The 17,780-nt window shown below is 43.5% G+C and overlaps 1 protein-coding gene across 2 annotated transcripts in view; it reads left to right on the top strand.

Moving 5' to 3' along the window:
* Positions 1 to 838: 838 nt before the first annotated feature.
* The window catches only part of RGS12 (regulator of G protein signaling 12), a 164,201-nt gene continuing 147,259 nt past the window's right edge, over positions 839 to 17,780 (top strand). For both annotated transcript variants that reach the window (XM_063135889.1, XM_063135890.1), the window contains exon 1: positions 839 to 2,713. In XM_063135889.1, the coding sequence (XP_062991959.1) occupies positions 932 to 2,713 (1,782 nt within the window). In that variant the 5' untranslated portion in view covers positions 839 to 931. The remainder of the gene's footprint in view (positions 2,714 to 17,780) is intronic.

Below are 17,780 nucleotides of genomic sequence, written 5' to 3'. Positions count from 1 at the left end.
AATTTGGAGGCAAGCATTACAACCTCCCAAAACTCCTATCTGGTCCTAAGTGTGGCTAGTTCCAGCAGCATCTCTATAAGGAAGTCCTTCACACAGGGAGAAGATAAGTACCTTACATAGCTATACTCAGAATCTGCTACAGACTTGCTTGTGCTTAAATGCCACTAAGTCCAATAGGACTTACTTTAGTATGAAAAGCTGAAGTCAACATTGCAAAATAAAGTGGAGGACAAAGGGCTAGAATTTTCCTTGCATTCAAGGATTGGAGGAATGGATAAATAATCATAATAAAGGGGTCAACAAATAGATGAATAAGGAAGCATTGATACAGTGTGAAATTTAAGTCAGCTGTAATTCTGCTCCCTTAAGCAGTGATCTTAAGAAGTAGCACTGTACTCATATATTGACCCGATACGGACATAATGACCATCCATGGATTGTTATTATATTTAATTTTAAAAGATACCTGGAACTGGGTCAGTGTATCTTTTTAAATTAGGACTATCCATAATTTGAAGTAATGCAATGTTTCGGATGGATAATTTCATATTTAACCAGTTTTCTCTATCTTTATAAAAGCACATTTCAAATAGGATCTAGTCTTTTAGATACTTGTTGCAATTACACTGTATGTGGAAGACAATATGGGCTTCCTGATGAAAGTGCACTTGGCAGATGCCAGGTGCTTGGAGAAGTACAACTGTAGAGTTTGCATTGGGTTCTCCTTTGGCTTAAAGGAAGCTTGTACATGGGCCAAAACTTACTATCAGGTATCTGGATATTAAGATCAACAGCAGCAAATGTATTTAAACAGTATGTCGTTTTTTTCTTTAGGGTCTCGCACAGGATAATGAAATGAAAATTCCTTTCTGATATCCCATGAAACATTAACACTGGATTGCATAGACTTTCTGTTCCAGCAAATACCAGCATGTACAGACCAGGAGAGAAAGCGAAACGTCGGACGCATGGTTCCAGCATAAGAAGCGTTGAAGTTGCTAGAGGGAGAGCAGGATATGGCTTTACTCTTTCTGGTCAAGCTCCCTGTGTTCTGAGTTGTGTTTTAAAAGGCAGCCCTGCTGATTTTGTGGGACTTAAAGCAGGAGATAAAATATTTGGAATAAATGAAATTAATGTAAAAAAAGCATCCCATGAAGACGTGGTAAAGTTAATAGGCAAGTGCACTGGAATTTTACACATGATCATTGCTGAAGGGGTTGGCCATGCAGACTCTTGTTCAAGTGATGAAGAAGTTGGGTTTTATGATGGGAAGGGGTGGCTAAAGCCAAAGCCTGACTCAAAAGGATTGGGTATAAACAGAGCTGAGAAAGTTGTTGAGGAAATGCAATCTGGTGGAATTTTCAACATGATCTTTGAAAATTCTAATATTTGTACAAGTAATACACAGACCTCAGTAAGAAAGCAAATGCCGGTTTATGAAACAGCTGCTGTTAAATTAGAAACAGGAACTGAACATGTAAACAATAATATACTCTGTAATGAGGAACTGCCAAAAGCCTTGAATGATGATTCAATTTTTAGAATGGGATTGGAAAACCAGGAATATTTTGGATTTGATGCAAGTATTTTAAATGTAGCTATGGTTGTAGGCTACCTAGGATCAATTGAGCTTCCTTCGTCAAATTCAAATCTGGAATATGACAGTTTACAGGCCATTCGTGGATGCATGCGACGTCTTCGGGCAGAACAAAAAATTCATTCATTGGTGGTGATGAAGATTATGCACGACTCTGTTCAACTCTGCAGTAATAAAACTGGTGTGATTGCAGAGTATCCTGCAGAGAAACTAGCATTTAGTGCTGTATGCCCTGATGACCGAAGATTTTTTGGGCTAGTTACCATGCAGGCCATTGATGATGCAAGTTTAGCTCAGGAAGATGAAACGGTTTTGAGGACATCTTGTCATGTATTTATGGTAGATCCAGAGCTGTTTCATCATAAAATTCACCAAGGCATTGCACGACGTTTTGGATTGGAATGTACAGCAGATCCAGACACTAATGGCTGTCTAGAATTTCCAATGTCATGTCTATCTGTTCTTCAGTTTGTCTCAGTTTTGTACAGGGACATGGGGGAATTCATTGAGGGAGTGCGAGCCAGGGCATTTCTTGATGGAGATGCAGATATTCAACAGAATAACAGTATGAGCAGTAATAGTGATAGTGGTATTGGAAATTTTAACCAAGAAGAGAAAAACAATAGAGTTTTGGTAGTTGATCTAGGAGCTAACTCAAATAAACAAGTTCTTAGTAATATACAGGACAATCCAGTAGATAGAGGACAGGCTCTTTCCCACTGGAATTTTGGTCATGAACAAGAAGTAAGTAAGTTCCTAGCACCTTCAGCTCGCATTGAAGTTCCATTAGTTTCTTCCAAAAGCTCAATTACAACATGCAAGAAAAATTCTATGGACGTTTCCCATCAAAGATGGTTGCCTGTTCATGTGTTAAACGGTTGGCAACATGGAGGTGTAAGTGACCAAGAGTCATATACAGATTCTACAGATGGCTGGTCGAGTGTTAACTGTGGAACTCTTCCTCCTCCAATGAATAAGATTCCTGCTGACAGATACAGAGTTAATGGCAGCTTTGGTCAGCCATCTGAAAAGAATGAATTGCCCAAAAAAGGGTTTCATAAGCAAAACACATTTGACTGTCAACACAGCATCAGAAAGGCCAAAGAAGATAAAAAGGTAAGAATGTTTATATAATATGTTTGTTAGAAGATATTTTGCAGTTGAAGTCATTTCATTCAGTTAATTGAAATACAGTGCTATCAGGGATTGGAGGGGATGTAAGAAAGGGTCTGCTGATTTCTTCTCTCTGACTAATTGTTATTAGTATAATGAAAAAAAATAGTTACAGATAATAGGAATGTTGGCTAATAATATTCTGCTGCATTTTCAAGATGGAGGATTGGAATGTGATGTATGAACAGCACAGAATTCTTAGGAGGAACCTAATGTCACTAAATAAGATGTGTGTGTTGTCCTACTCCCCACAGCTACTTGCTTACCCTGGCTTTAGCAGGAAGCGCTCTGTGAGAATCTGACAGAGTTGGGGAGGGATTTGCAAGTAGGGTCACTTAAATTGAAGGGTCGTCTTGGAGGGTTGAGCAGGGATGCTCTATTTGGACAGGGGCTTTGCTGAAAGGCCCAAAGCCCTTGTCTATCAGGGAATCTAGAGGAGACCTCTTACCATCATGCTTCCCCTTTTAAGCTGATATAAAGGCAAGGAGCCTTTGCTAAGAACATCTCGCCTGCATTGCCCAAAGCCCTCTCTGTTTGGATCCATCATCATCTGCGGCTCTGGAGGCACTCTGTACGTGGACTCTCCTACTTGGAACTTTGAATTGCTAAGGACTTGTTATGAAAAGTACTGTGAGACTTTTCATAGATTTAAACTCTTGTATGTCTTTGTCAGCTCAGTGTACCTGCAGACTGGATTTGATATATGACTTTCAGACTTTCCTCTGCCTGGACTCATGCAGCATGGAGATGCCAGTGCAAAAGCGGTGGCTCTGGACTCCTTGCATCTGTGAATTTACCCCTCCCTTGGACTAGATTGGCCTTGACCATGTAGTTACCAATGAAAGATTCAAAGTTGGACTAACTCTCTATGGATGTGGGTTTGCCCCTTTGATTGCTTGAGTGATCATGCCAGGAAACATCCCCATTCCTTCTCCGGGTTTGGAACCCGCGTATGGCCTTGTATTCGGAACTGTGGAGATGGCAACGGGGAAACCATATTGATGAGGATCTCAGTCACGGCTGTAGTGATTAGGTTTTTATGGTTCTAGAATTTCTTAGAGCCTATTGCTATAATCAGCTATATGATTTCTGAAACATGTAACCATTAAGCTTTTGCTTTGAGATTTCCTGCAATAAAGAAGTCTCGTTGATTTGGGTGTCCCATATCAGTTTGCCAGAATGTGTGCTTGCCTGAGGGACCAGGAAACCTGACAAAATTGCTAATCTACTTCTTAAGAGTGAATATGATCCCATGGCAAAGCATGGCCAAATTCAAGTGGAGGTCCTAGTCGTAGCATGAGGACTGAGTTTTTACTTCATTAGCCCACAAACAATTTAGTCCCTTACCCAAGACTATCTCTCAGCAACTGCTCCCACTACCAGCATCTTGTAGACGTGGGAGATCCAGGACAAATAAAAAGAAGTACTTCCTCACACAGTGCATAGTCAAATTATGGAACTTACTACCACAAGATGTAGTGATGGCCACTAATTTGGATGGCTTTAAAAGGGGGTTGGATAAATTCCTGGAGGCGAAAGCTATCCATGGCTACTAGCCCTGATAGTTGTGTGCTATCTCCAGTATTTGAGACAGTAAGCCTGTGTGCACCAGTTGCTGGGAAAATGGGTGGAAGGGGTCCTTCATTGGTCCGTGGTTGACAGCAGGTTGGCCACTGTGTGAACAGAGTGCTGGAGTAGATGGACCCTTGGTCTGATCCAGCAGGGCACTTCTTATGTTCTTACGTCCTAGACACCCTAAATAAGCACAGCTGTGGAAAATAAGTACTTTAAGGCAGGGCCTGCTCCTGGTTTGGGGGAGTCCTGAGCAAACTGCCCTCCCATCCCTTCACCAGAGCCTACCCCCTGAGGGAGGAAGTGCTGAGTATAGCACTGGCCATGCAAATGTGGAGCTGGGTTAAACAACTCAGGAATTTGTGTGGATGCGTGAGAGAAGAATATTGGTACTTATCATGATATGATCATTTTCTGCAGTGGATCGATGCTATCCACTGCAGGAAATAGGTTGCTCCTGCCACTTGCTCTGATAGGCAAGGACATGCAAATTAACAACTTCAGTCGGAAGATGCCACAGCCTCAAATTTCCAGTAAATTTATTAGTCAAAACATTGAACGGTACCTTAAGAAGAATTACTGACAGATTACTGTCAGGCGGGCAGCATATCCCCCATCCACTGCAGAAAATGAATGTGTCATGGTAAGTACCAAGTTTCATTTTTCCTGAAGTGAAGGAAGATATCTTTATATGGGACATCTAATAGTGGTGCACAAACTGAGAGGGTAAGTCACTGCCAACTCTGATTATTGAACTATAACCGTCTTTTGAAGCACTCTCCTGCTGAAAGATACCTTGGCAAAAGCGAATGTGTTCAACTTGCAATGTCTCACAAAGGAAGACACAGATGTCCATGTGGCAGCCCTGCATATGTCAACGAGGGAGGCATTGATCCTGAAGGCAGCAGAACCAGAAGTGTTATAACAGGTGAAAATGCAGACCAGCATTGACCTTCAGACCTTCTTGCCCATGTCGGAAGGCTGAATGAAATGAAAATAGAATCAAAGACATGAAATTCTTTAGTCCTTTTGAGTCAGATCTTAACTGCACCTTTTACGTCCAATATATGCTATTCTTTCTCTATGATCCCTCTTGGCCTAGGTCAAAAGGACAGCAAAATGGGACAGGTTTATCCCACTCAGGTTTATCCCATTCTGTATTTATAAAAATACTGTGGAAGGGAATAACAGATTAGGATGGAGTGTGGTACAGAAAAACTCCTGTCACCACCTCTGGAACAACAGATTCCTGCTTCTTTTCCTCTACCCTACCCCTCAGAATTCAGGTCCAGGGCCTTAGCATCCTTATTTAATAAGAATGGGAAATCCTCAGTCTGAAAAAGCCTTTCTGAGGCTGGGCTTTGAGTAGGAACTTTCTCTGTTGAAAAGTCTCCCTGTTCTCTCTCAATACGAATGAGAAAATGCTTCTGAATCTGATGCTCTGGGGGCGGGATGGGCCTTTTTTGTTCTCTTTTTGGATAAAGGAGAAAGATCCCCTCGAGTGAGGGATCTGTGTTTGCTGCCCCTTGCAAAATATGTGGAAGGGGGAACAGCTTGTTTGTCCCACGTGGTCTGTCCAAAATTATGGCCGCACTGAAAAAGGTGGAAACAAGTATGGTGGCGGCAATCTGGCAGAGGAACAACCTCAAAGCATGACTGGGGGTGGGGAGAGGGAGGAGAAAATGATAAATCCCTCCCCTGGTCCCTTTTATCTCTCCCAAGTGCTTGCACCTGGTTGAGGGAAGGCCAGAGGACTTTCTTAGATGCTGACTTGCTGCAGGGTGAGTGGCTATCCAGGTGGAATCTCTCCCTAATGACAATGTGCTTGATCCATCAGCATAACTCCAGGTAAAGTACTTGGCCATTGATCAGCAACAGGGGTGATTTGGGGCAGTTGCCTGGGATATGGGCCCCTTAGGACTTACCCCATTTGAGTCTTCCTTGGATTGTTCCCAGTCTCTGGGTCGGGTCAGGATATGACACCGCATCAAGCTCACTTTGCTTGTACTAGGCCGGCCTGCACTAAGGAGGACAGGCTCTACTTTGGCCTATGACTGGATGGGGCCAGAAAGGGTCTTACCTGGGCAGATTGACTGACTTCCGGAGGACCCTGTGGCCCCTTTCGTAGGTTACAGAAAGAAGTCCCCCGACATTCTGGGGGTATCTGAAATCAGGCATTGCAGGTGCAGGCCTGGTCACCACTGCAATTACAAAAGTTTTTTTGGTTTTTTTAAACTAAGGAAGAAAGTAGAGAAGGACAGGGAGGAAGAAAGAATTGAGGCAAATTGTAGCTATCAGGTTGGAATGTTTGAGCAGGAAGTAGCTATGGATGGGTTGAAAATTTGCAGAAGCCTGAGAGCTTGAGGGATGCCCCGCACTCAGCCCTCTCGGACCCTGTGGAAGATGCCCGCTGGATTTTTGTCCCATGGTCCCCCTGCTCTGCTGTCAAGTGCAGGGGGAAATGTGCAATCTCCCAGCCTTGGAAAATTGTGTTAGTCCTCCCCACCGAAGCAGGTCTTAAAGGTTTTCCTGGCGTTAAGAGACCCTTAAAGGCACCAATGGCTGCAGGGAAGAAGAGGATGCCATTGGAGTGGAAGGAAAAAACCTCCTCCCTCCGGCACCCATAGGTGCTTGAAAGAGCCTCTTAACACAAGCCTAAGAGTTCTTAACCTAAAAGAATGAAATTTCTTTCCTAAAAGAGGAATTTTACTAGCTTTTATTCTTTTCCTTCTCATTTCAAATGGGTGGTGGAGAGAAGAATTGTTCCTTCCCAACAATCTTTGGTCTGTTCTTCCTTTTTCTTCTTTGTCTGGATTCAGCTTCAGTTTGTTTTTCCTCATCCAGCCCATTACCGCCTTCAAGCATTCATTCAGAGGAGACACACTATCCTTAGCTGACGCTGTTATTGAATGCATAGAGAAATATATTTGGGTGTCATCAGCATACTGATAGCACCCCGCCTCATGCCTCCGGATGATCTCTCCCAGCAGTTTCATGTAGATGTTAAACAGCATTGGGGATAGGATGGCGCCTTGTGGTACGCCATACAACAGCTCCTTTTTTGAAGAACAACTATCTCCAAGCATCACCATCTGGAATCTACCTGAGAGGTAGGACCGGAACCACTGGAGCACAGTGCACCTAATTCCCAAACCCCTCAGGTGTTCCAGAAGGATACCATGGTCGATGGTATTGAAAGCTGCTGAAAGGTCCAAAAGTACCAGCAGGGACACACTCCCCCTGTCAATACTCATGTGGAGATCATCCACTAAGGTGACCATAGCTGTCTCAACTCCTATCTTGCCCTAAAGCCAGTTTGAAATGGGTCTAGAAAATCTGTATCATCCAAAACTGCTTGGAGTTGGAAGGCAACTGCTCTCTCAATCACCTTGCCCAAAAATGGAAGATTTATTATTAAGGTCCAGGGAGGGCCCCCTGGACCTTTTTAGAAGCAGCTGCACCACTGCTTCTTTTAAACATGGTGGAAAACTCCCCTCCCTGAGAGATGCATTAACAATATGTTGTAGTTGTAGTTTAACTGCATCTCCTTCCTGGGCGACCAGCCAAGAAGGACAGGGATCGAGAGGACAAGTTGTCTTCCTTACTCGTCCAAGAAGCTTGTCCACATCCTCAGTACTCACCAACTGAAACTGATCCAGTGTAATCCTACTCACAGAGTTGCTGGACACTTCATTTTCAGCTTCTGTTATAATGACGACATCTAAATTGGCTCTTATCCTAGAGATTTTATCTGTGAAATTATCGTTAAAAACATCACAGTGAACTACCGAAGGCTCTAAAACTGGGTTCACAGACCCAATGTGTGCAGAGAAGAAAGCTTTCTTCGCTGCACATATTGCCACCCGATAGGAATGAAGATGTTCTCTATGTCGTGTCTTGTTGGATATGAGTCGAGTTTTCCACCATTGGCGCTCCAGTCGTCAACCTTCCAGCTTCAACTCCCTGAGATCTTCTGTGTACCAAGGTGTCCGATTGGAAGCAGGTCAGAGAGGACGTTTGGGGCAATCGTGTTGATAGCTCTAGTTAGGTCTTGATTCCATCTATTGACCAGGGCTTCAACAGGATTGTTGACAATACTAGCCATAGCACCCTCTAAGGAGTGAGGACCGAGGGGACAGGAGCAGGCAGAGGTAACATCGGGGCCTGCTCCTGCTGGACTCTTCCCCCCCCCCCCACAGGGCAAACTGCCATCTTGGCCCTGTGGGGAAGAAGAAAGACCGAGGGGACAGGAGCAGGCAGAAGTAACATCGGGGCCTGGTCCTGCTGGACTCTTCCCCCCCCCCCCCCCACAGGGCAAACTGCCATCTTGGCCCTGTGGGGAAGAAGAAGGACCGAGGGGACAGGAGCAGGCAGAAGTAACATCGGGGCCTGCTCCTGCTGGACTCTTCCCCCCCCCCACAGGGCAAACTGCCATCTTGGCCCTGTGGGGAAGAAGAAGGACCGAGGGGACAGGAGCAGGCAGAAGTAACATCGGGGCCTGCTCCTGCTGGACTCTTCCCCCCCCCCCCCCGGGCAAACTGCCATCTTGGCCCTGTGGGGAAGAAGAAGGACCGAGGGGACAGGAGCAGGCAGAAGTAACATCGGGGCCTGCTCCTGCTGGACTCTTCCCCCCCCCCGGGCAAACTGCCATCTTGGCCCTGTGGGGAAGAAGAAGGACCGAGGGGACAGGAGCAGGCAGAAGTAACATCGGGGCCTGCTCCTGCTGGACTCTTCCCCCCCCCCCCACAGGGCAAACTGCCATCTTGGCCCTGTGGGGAAGAAGAAGGACCGAGGGGACAGGAGCAGGCAGAAGTAACATCGGGGCCTGCTCCTGCTGGACTCTTCCCCCCCCCCCCCACAGGGCAAACTGCCATCTTGGCCCTGTGGGGAAGAAGAAGGACCAAGGGGACAGGAGCAGGGCCTGCTCCTGCTGGACTCACTCTCTCTCTCTCTCTCTCTCTCTTTCTTTCTTTCTTTCTTTCTCTCTCCTCCCTCCCTCCCTCCTTGACTCCTTTTCCTTGTGTGTCATGTCTTTATTAGATTGTAAGCCTGAGGGCAGGGACTGTCTTTTTTGCTAAGTGTAAGCCGCTCCGAGAGCCTTTTTTGGCTGAGGAGCGGGGTATAAGTATGATAAATAAATAAATAAATAAATAAGGCTTTTTGGAATTCAAGAGGATCCATCAGCCTTCGCGGGTGGACCATTTTAATAGGTCCGCTACCCCTGCAGGATCGGATGGTAGCCATGATACTAACCCTGACCAGAAAATGATCTGTCCATGACAACGCAGATTTAGGCAGGTGTAACTGGCCTGACAGAAGTGGACTTCCTGACTCCTCTCCTCCACAGCAATTCTTTTAGACCCTTGAAAATGGGTCTGTGTCAATGGACCCTGCTGAAATGGTAGGTTGTTGTGGGGACTGAGGAGGAAGGCAAGGGATCCCCAGAAATCAGGCGGAGGCAACTTACATAAGTGAAGCTTCACTCATTGAAGGTGCCTCCATCTGAATTTTGGGGATCCCTGCTGCACCACAACCTATCAGGAGGGTCCCCAACCATCTTCGGGGGCTGGAGGAATTGCAATGCGGAGAAGGGGGTGGAGGAGTCTGCTTCTACTAGCCCGGTTACACCTGCCTAAATCTGGATATAATCCGTTATGCAGTCAGGTTTGTGGAGCGGAGGTGGTGAAATAGACAGTATAATTAGTTGGGGCATGGATAAATTGCAGTGCACGTTATGGAGGAGTGAAGGGGAGGAATGAAAATAGGGCTTCTATTTTCAACAGCCACCACATGTTCCCTAGAGATGAATTCAGAGCAACCCAATATTAGAACAGTTATTCCAGATTCTGTCATTTAAAAATAGAACAATATCCTACAATTTTAAAAGGTTACACTAAATTGTATGGCAGTAAACAAAATTCCAGCTGCTACTAATTTTGCTTTATAAAGAGCTTCATTTTTAAAAGGACAATCTCCAAATGGAAGTGAGCAGAGTTTTGGAAGATTGGAGACACTATAATTATATAGAGAACAAATTGTTATAATATTATGTAACTATGCTAACATTACACTTGCATCACAAGTTTCTTTGAGTTATTCCAGCAAAAATGAGTTGTTCATAATCAAAACTGAAATGTATGGATCCGTGTGATAAAATTATTGCAACTATTTTTTGTTTAATTTCATTGGGTGTTTGTACCCCACTTTTCTTTCAAAAAGGATGCCCAAAGTGGCATACCAAAACAAATACAATAACACCAAAAACAAGCCAACCAATAAAAATGTTCTAACATTAAAAATGCTAGAATAAGGAATACAAATTCAATTTCAGTTCAGTATTCAGGGGGGAATTAAAAATTAAATTAATAAACATAATACAAAATTCATCAACATCAATTCTTACAACACAAACATTTCAATAAATAAGTGGCTAAGAATAAATAGACCAAATCATCACAGGGACAGACCCATCAATATGGTAACAACATCAAGAGCCACCAAACCTGCCCCAAATCCCTCATGTCAATCCTGCTTTCTCACCAAAGATTAAAACAGGCAAAAGAAAGGAGGCGACGTTTTCCCTCACGACTTCCCTAAGTGTCTAGCCCCTCATGTAAAGGAGGGAGAAATTGGTAAATAGACTTAATAAATATGCAGTCAGAATCCTGTTTTATTTGAGATATTTTCTGAGTGGGTCTTCTGAAATGAGAATCATAGAATAGCAGAGTTGGAAGGGGCCTACAAGGCTATCAAGTCTAACCCCCTGCTCAATGCAGGAATCCACCCTAAAGCATCCCTGACAGATGGTTGTCCAGCTGCCTCTTGAATGCCTCTAGTGTGGGAGAGACCACAACCTCCCTAGGTAACTGATTCCATTGTCGTACTGCTCTAACAGTCAGGAAGCTTTTCCTGATGTCCAGCTGGGATCTGGCTTCCTTTAACTTGAGCCCGTTATTCCGTGTCCTGCACTCTGGGAGGATCGAGAAGAGATCCTAGCCCTCCTCTGTGTGACAACCTTTTAAGTATTTGAAGAGTGCTATCATGTCTCCCCTCAATCTTCTCTTCTCCAAGCTAAACATGCCCAGTTCTTTCAGTCTCTCTTCATAGAGCTTTGTTTCCAGACCCCTGATCATCCTGGTTGCCCTCCCCTGAACACGCTCCAGCTTGTCTGCGTCCTTCTTGAGTTGTGGAGCCCAGAACTGGATGCAATACTCTAGATGAGGCCTAACCAGGGCCGAATAGAGAGGATCCAGTACCTCACGCAATTTGGAAGCTATACTTCTATTAATGCAGCCCAAAATAGCATTTGCCTTTCTTGCAGCCATATCGCACTGTTGGCTCATATTCAGCTTGTGGTTTAAAACAATTCCAATATCTTTCTCTTTTGTAGTATTGCTGAGCCAAGTATCCCCCATCTTGTAACTGTGCCTTTGGTTTCTATTTCTTAAATGTAGAACTTGGCATTTATCCCTATTAAATTTCATTCTGTTGTTTTCAGCCCAGCACTCCAGCTTATCAAGATCACTTTGAAGTTTGTTTCTGTCTTCCAGGGTATTAGCTATCCCACCCAATTTTGTGTCATCTGCAAATTTGATAAGCGTTCCCTGCACCTCCTCATCCAAATCATTAATAAAAATGTTGAAGAGCACTGGGCCCAGGACTGAGCCCTGCGGCACCCCACTCGTTGCCTCTCCCCAGTTTGAGAAGGTTCCATTGATAAGTACTCTTTGAGTCCGATTCTGTAGCCAGCTGTGGATCCACCTAATAGTTGTTCCATCTAGCTGACTTTTAGCTAGTTTGTTAATCAGAATATCATGGGGTACTTTGTCAAAAGCTTTGCTGAAGTCAAGATATATGACGTCCGCAGCATTCCCACAGTCCACAAGGGAGGTTATCTGATCAAAAAATGAGATCAAATTAGTCTGACATGATTTGTTCCTGACAAAATCCATGTTGGCTTCTAGTAATCACTACATTGATTTCAAGGTGTTTACAGATTGACTTCTTTATAATCTGCTCCAGAATTTTCCCAGGGATGGATGTCAGACTGACTGGTCTGTAGTTCCCAGGTTCCTCCTTTTTGCCCTTTTTGAAGATAGGGACAACGTTAGCCCTCCTCCAGTCGTCCGGCACCTCACCGTCTTCCATGATTTTGCAAAGATAATAGACAAAGGTTCTGAGAGTTCTTCCGGTAGCTCCTTCATTACTCTAGGATGTAGTTCATCGGGCCCTGGAGATTTGAACTCATTCAAGGAAATTAGGTGTTCTTTGACCATTTGTTTATCAATCTCAAACTGCAATCCTGCCCCCCCCCTTCACTTTTTCCAAGGGGGACATAGACCCACTTTTGGGAGAAGACTGAGGCAAAGTAGGAATTGAGCATTTCAGCCTTTTCTTTGTCATCTGTTATCAATTTGCCATCCTCATTAAGCAGTTGAACCACCATTTCTTTCCTCTGTGTTTTACTACTCATGTATCTGAAGAAAGCCTTTTTATTGCTTTTAGCATCCCTCGCTAAAAGTCAAAAGAGAAGTCAAAAGAGAGATTCCTATCAGGTCTCAGTTCAATTATAGGATGTTTTGTGATGTTTCTTCACACGGATCGTTCATAAAAGTGAAGAGGAGCTAGTGGAACTGTGACAATTTATGACAAGAGAGAAAGGGGGCATTGGTTGAAATTTGGCATTTAATTACTACTTCTCCAGCAGAATCAGTACAGTGGTTGTCCTCATTGATTTGACCATTGAGGAAACCCTGTGGTTTGTAGAGGATTCTGAGCTACATTCAAGGATGCATTTTCAGTTTACACAGGACTCCAGCCTTACCAGTTAAGCTTTGTCATTGCCCTGCACAAACTGATACATCCAACACTCTATGACCATATATATATATGGGTAGGCACTTATCAAACTATATTTGAGAGAGAGAGAGGATTTTAGGGATCATAAACTATATTTACTTGTTGTAAACCACCCAAAGAACTTCAGCTATGGGGAGGTATAGAAAATAAATAAATAATCCTGACCTTGAAGCACAGTGCACAACTCAAATCATACTGAGGGATACTTTTACATTTCTGTTAATTCAAGAAGGCCACGTTACTACATTAATTATGGAAAGCTATTCTATGTTAACCCTTCTTATCTCCACCCCATTGTATGCCCTCTTCTTTTTTGCTGAACTACCAAATTTCTGGTAAATCTTTTCTCTTTTTAACTGTCCCTCTTTTTCTCTTTACATGTGACCAACCACTTGCCCTCTCGATCCCTGGGTGGGTCCAGAGGGCGATAATTGCTTCCCTTCAGGAAGGGGTGGTCCCTGTTGTCCTTAAGGAGGCAGTAGTGCGACCACTCATGAAGAAACCCACCCTGGACCCAATGGTACTAGACAACTACCGCTCAGTTGCAAACGCCCCCTTTTTAGGGGAGGTACGTGAGAGGGTTGTAACGGAGCAACTGCAGACACTCTTGAAGAATACTGATTATCTAGACTCATTCCAGTCTGGGTTTCGATCTGGTTATGGGAATGAATTAGCCTTGGTCTTAATGATATAAGGCGGGATACAAATGTTTTAAATAAGTAATAAATATAATAATCACTCCCTGCTCCCAGGACCCCCTGTGCGTCATATGGACGATCCTGGGGCGATCCCCAGGATATCGCCCCGTGTAGACATGCCCCCTGTTTATTCTGCTCAATCTCTCTTTGGCTTTTGATACCATCGACCATGTTATCCTCCTGGATTTACTCCGTGTGATGGGCATTGGAGGCACTGTGCTACAGTGCTTCTGCTCCTACCTACGGGGTTGTTTTCAGAGAGTAACATTGGGTGACCATTCCTCGGCCCCTTGGCAATTGAGCTATGGGGTGCTGCAGGGCACCATCCTGTCCCCAATGTTATTTAACATTTATATGAAACTGCTGGGAGCAGTCATTAGAGGATTTGGAGCTAAATGCCATCAATATGCTGATGATATGTAGCTCTTCCTTCCTGTGACAACTGAATCAGGTGAGCTGTGCAGGTCCTGGACTGGGGCCTAGAGTCAGTAATGGGTTGGATGAGGTAGTCAATAAACTGAAACTAAATCTTGGCAAGACAGAAAAGCCCAGTGGGTGAGTGGTTCCTGAGTCCGGGAGACAGGCTCATTGCCTGTTCTGGATGGGGTTGCACTCCCTCTGAAAGATCAGGTTCGTAGTTTGGGGGTATTCTTAGATCTGTCTCTGTCACTGGAGGCTCAAGTGGCCATGGCGGCTCGGAATGCCTTTTACCAGCTATGGGCTCTCCTGGACAGGCATAGCTTGGCCACGGTGGTACAGGCATTGGTAACTTCAAAATTAGATTACTGCAATGCACTCTATGTGGGGCTGCCCTTAAAGCTGCTCTGGAAACTGGAACTAGTGCAGAATGCTGCAGCTTGGCTGTTGCCTGGAGCTGCCCCTTTCCAGCATGTAACTCCTCTCCTGAGGGAATTGCACTGGCTGCCTATTCACTACCGGGCCAGGTTTAAGGTTCTTGTACTTGTGTACAAAGCCCTAAACAACTTGGGACCAGGATACCTGAGAGAGCGCCTTCTTACCTATCAACCTACCCAGTCACTGAGGTCATCCGAGGGCCTGCTCCTGGTGGTTCCGCATAGACCTATCCACCAATGGGAGTCCAACAGGGGAAGAGCCTTCAGTGTGGTAGCCCCCCTCCTATGGAATTCCATGCCTATGGAGGTCAGGAACGCGCAAAATGTGTATTCCTTTCGGCGCCTCCTTAAAATGTCATTGCTCCAGGAAGCCTTCCCTTGATGACCAGCCACTATGCATTTTGCTTTTTTAAAAATCTGTTTTAGTGTGTTTTTATTCTGTTTTTTTTTATTTTATTTGATCTTGTACGCTGTTCTGACATTTTGACTGGGGAGCGGTATATAAATATTGTAAATAAAGTAAAATAAAATAAATATATAAGAGTCATCCTGGTCTGGGTCAGGCATGACTGCTAATAGCATTGTGTTTATGTAGGTATCAAGGTATTTATGGATGAAAAGGGTTCGGGTTCGGGTTATGAAAAGGAGGACAGGGCTCCTGCATCTTTAACAGTTGTATAGAAAAAGGAATTTCAACAGGTGTCATCTGTACGCATGCAGCACCTGGTGAAATCCCCTCTTCATCACAACAGTTAAAGCTGCAGGAGCCCTGCCCTCTTTATCTGGTCAAGAGGGCAGGGCTCCTGCAGTTTTAACTGTTGTGATGAAGAGGGGATTTCACCAGGTGCTGCATGCATACAAAAGGCACCTGTGGAAATTCCCTTTTCTATACAAATGTTAAAGATACAAGAGCCCTGTCCTCCTATTCATATGGTCACCCTATAAAGGCTCCATGGAAAAAGTGAGTTTTGAGAAGTGGTTTGAAGAAGTAAGGGGAGGTAGTTTCATGGAGAGATTCTGGAAGCAGTTCCAGACATGAACGACAGCACAGGAGAAGCCATCTTTACTACTTGTGCCCCAGACTTTTGAATGCAGTAGAGGTGTGAATGCAGTGCTCCTTTTTGTCTGATATTCTGCTTTAAAATTGGTACCAGTGTTGTGAACTAAATCATCACAATTAGGTATCAGTTAATGTCTGATTAATCGTGGTCCAGTGATTGTTTTAGACATGTGGTTAGATATTGTATATACAATTACTCAAGTATTATTTTGCCTTAGTGGTAGTATTCAAATAATTGCCTTGGCCTAGTCAGAAAAATCCTCCTTTAAAGGTAGTCTTTTAAATCCCCTTCTTTCAAGAAAAGGTGTTATTTATTTGTTTAATGCATTCTTACTTGTCAGTGCAAAGGGGAGTGAGGACATGAAAGATATTTAAGGGGAGTTCAAAGCACAATTGAAGGTTGTGATTGCTGTTCATGCCCTGCCCCTTCTTCTTGAGGAGTTTGCCTACTTCAAAGGGTTTCTATTTCATTATAGCAAATTTGCTCTAGTCCATCAAAGGGTATAAGGATCTGGTCATGGAAAATATTACCTGGGCTGTGATACTTACCACTGAGTGTCATAGTGATTCCTACCTAATACTATACTCTGCATATAACTAAAGACCTATATAAACGGGTTCTGTTATCACACTAGGGTAAGAACTTCTTTGTTTTGTGCACTATTTTATTTGCTAGGGACTATTCATTAGATTCTTTTTTTTATTCTAAAATCCACAGCTGGGTTATTAGGACCAACCCAAATTCCACAGAACTGTGCAGGCTTTCAGGTTCTCCATACTTCTTCATCAGGCTAGATGGTACAAAAAGCAAGAGATGAGGGAAGAAACAGAAAGGCCAGATCCACACCAAGCAGGATATAACACTTTGAAAGCGGTTTGAAAATGGTATATGGAATGTGTCATGAGCCCCAGCTGTTGTCAATACCGCTATAAACCATTATAAAGCAGTAGTATAGATCCTGCCAACATTTTTTTTTTAAAAAAAGGTCAAATGTTGTGGCCATGAGATTTGCAGTTTAATAGATCTGGTCTCAAATTGGAAATATGTATTCTGAATGATTTAGTCAGTGGTAGGTGTTGCAGGTATCAGATTACACCTAGTAAAGAATTTTTGAACCAAGAATGATGACTGATCTTTGTTCCTGAAAACAAAAGCTGACTTTGCCTCTTGACTTGGGTGAAACACAGAGCAGAACTGCAGAGCAACACTTCTCATATTAACAAAGCCAGAGATTAATTTACATGGCATACTAGGTAAAGAAGTCAATTGAAGCCAAATTGTGAGTATTTTCTAATGGTTTAAGGGGGTGGAACTATCAGTGGAAAGTTCCTCTTCAATTGGTAGAAAATCTTCTTCCTCTAGTGATAGTTTCTGGCCTGAATAGTGAAATACAGTATTTCCCAAAGGACATACAAAAAATGGGGGTGAGCCATTCCTTTTCTTTCTCAAAATGCATTCCTAGGTTCACTCTGATACCAGAAACATATACCATTGACTAATTCATTTAAACTACACATCTCCATTTGAGACTGGATCTAAGCTGCAGAAGTCATGGCTGCAAAACTTTCTATTTCTTCCCCCATCTCTTGCATTTTGTACCATCTAACCTGGCTTCTGGAGAACTGAAACACTTGCACAATTTTGTGGAATTTTGTTGGTCCTAATAAAGGTATTGCCCAACTGCGGATTTTAGATTGTTTTCTGATGAACCAGCACAGCTACATTTATTTATTTTTTAAAATTCTGTTTATATTTTGTTGACAGAATAGTAGTTTGTTCAATAACTATTTCTGTTGATTAGAATTTAAAAAGGAAGCACTTTACCATAATTGTGTGACAGAATTGGAGTTCAAAGGCAGTAAAATGACTTGCGCTGGTATTGCTTAGTTGCTGATCTACACATGGTCCCCCAAAAGAGTATCTTGAAATCTTTTTTTAAAAAAACTAATTACTATCTAAAGAGTTA

The sequence above is a fragment of the Elgaria multicarinata genome, chromosome 10 (assembly GCF_023053635.1).
Source record: "Elgaria multicarinata webbii isolate HBS135686 ecotype San Diego chromosome 10, rElgMul1.1.pri, whole genome shotgun sequence".
NCBI classification, from domain to species: Eukaryota; Metazoa; Chordata; class Lepidosauria; order Squamata; family Anguidae; genus Elgaria; species Elgaria multicarinata.
The sequence above is the reverse complement of the archived record's forward strand: the minus strand, read 5'-3'. Positions and strand labels throughout refer to the sequence as shown.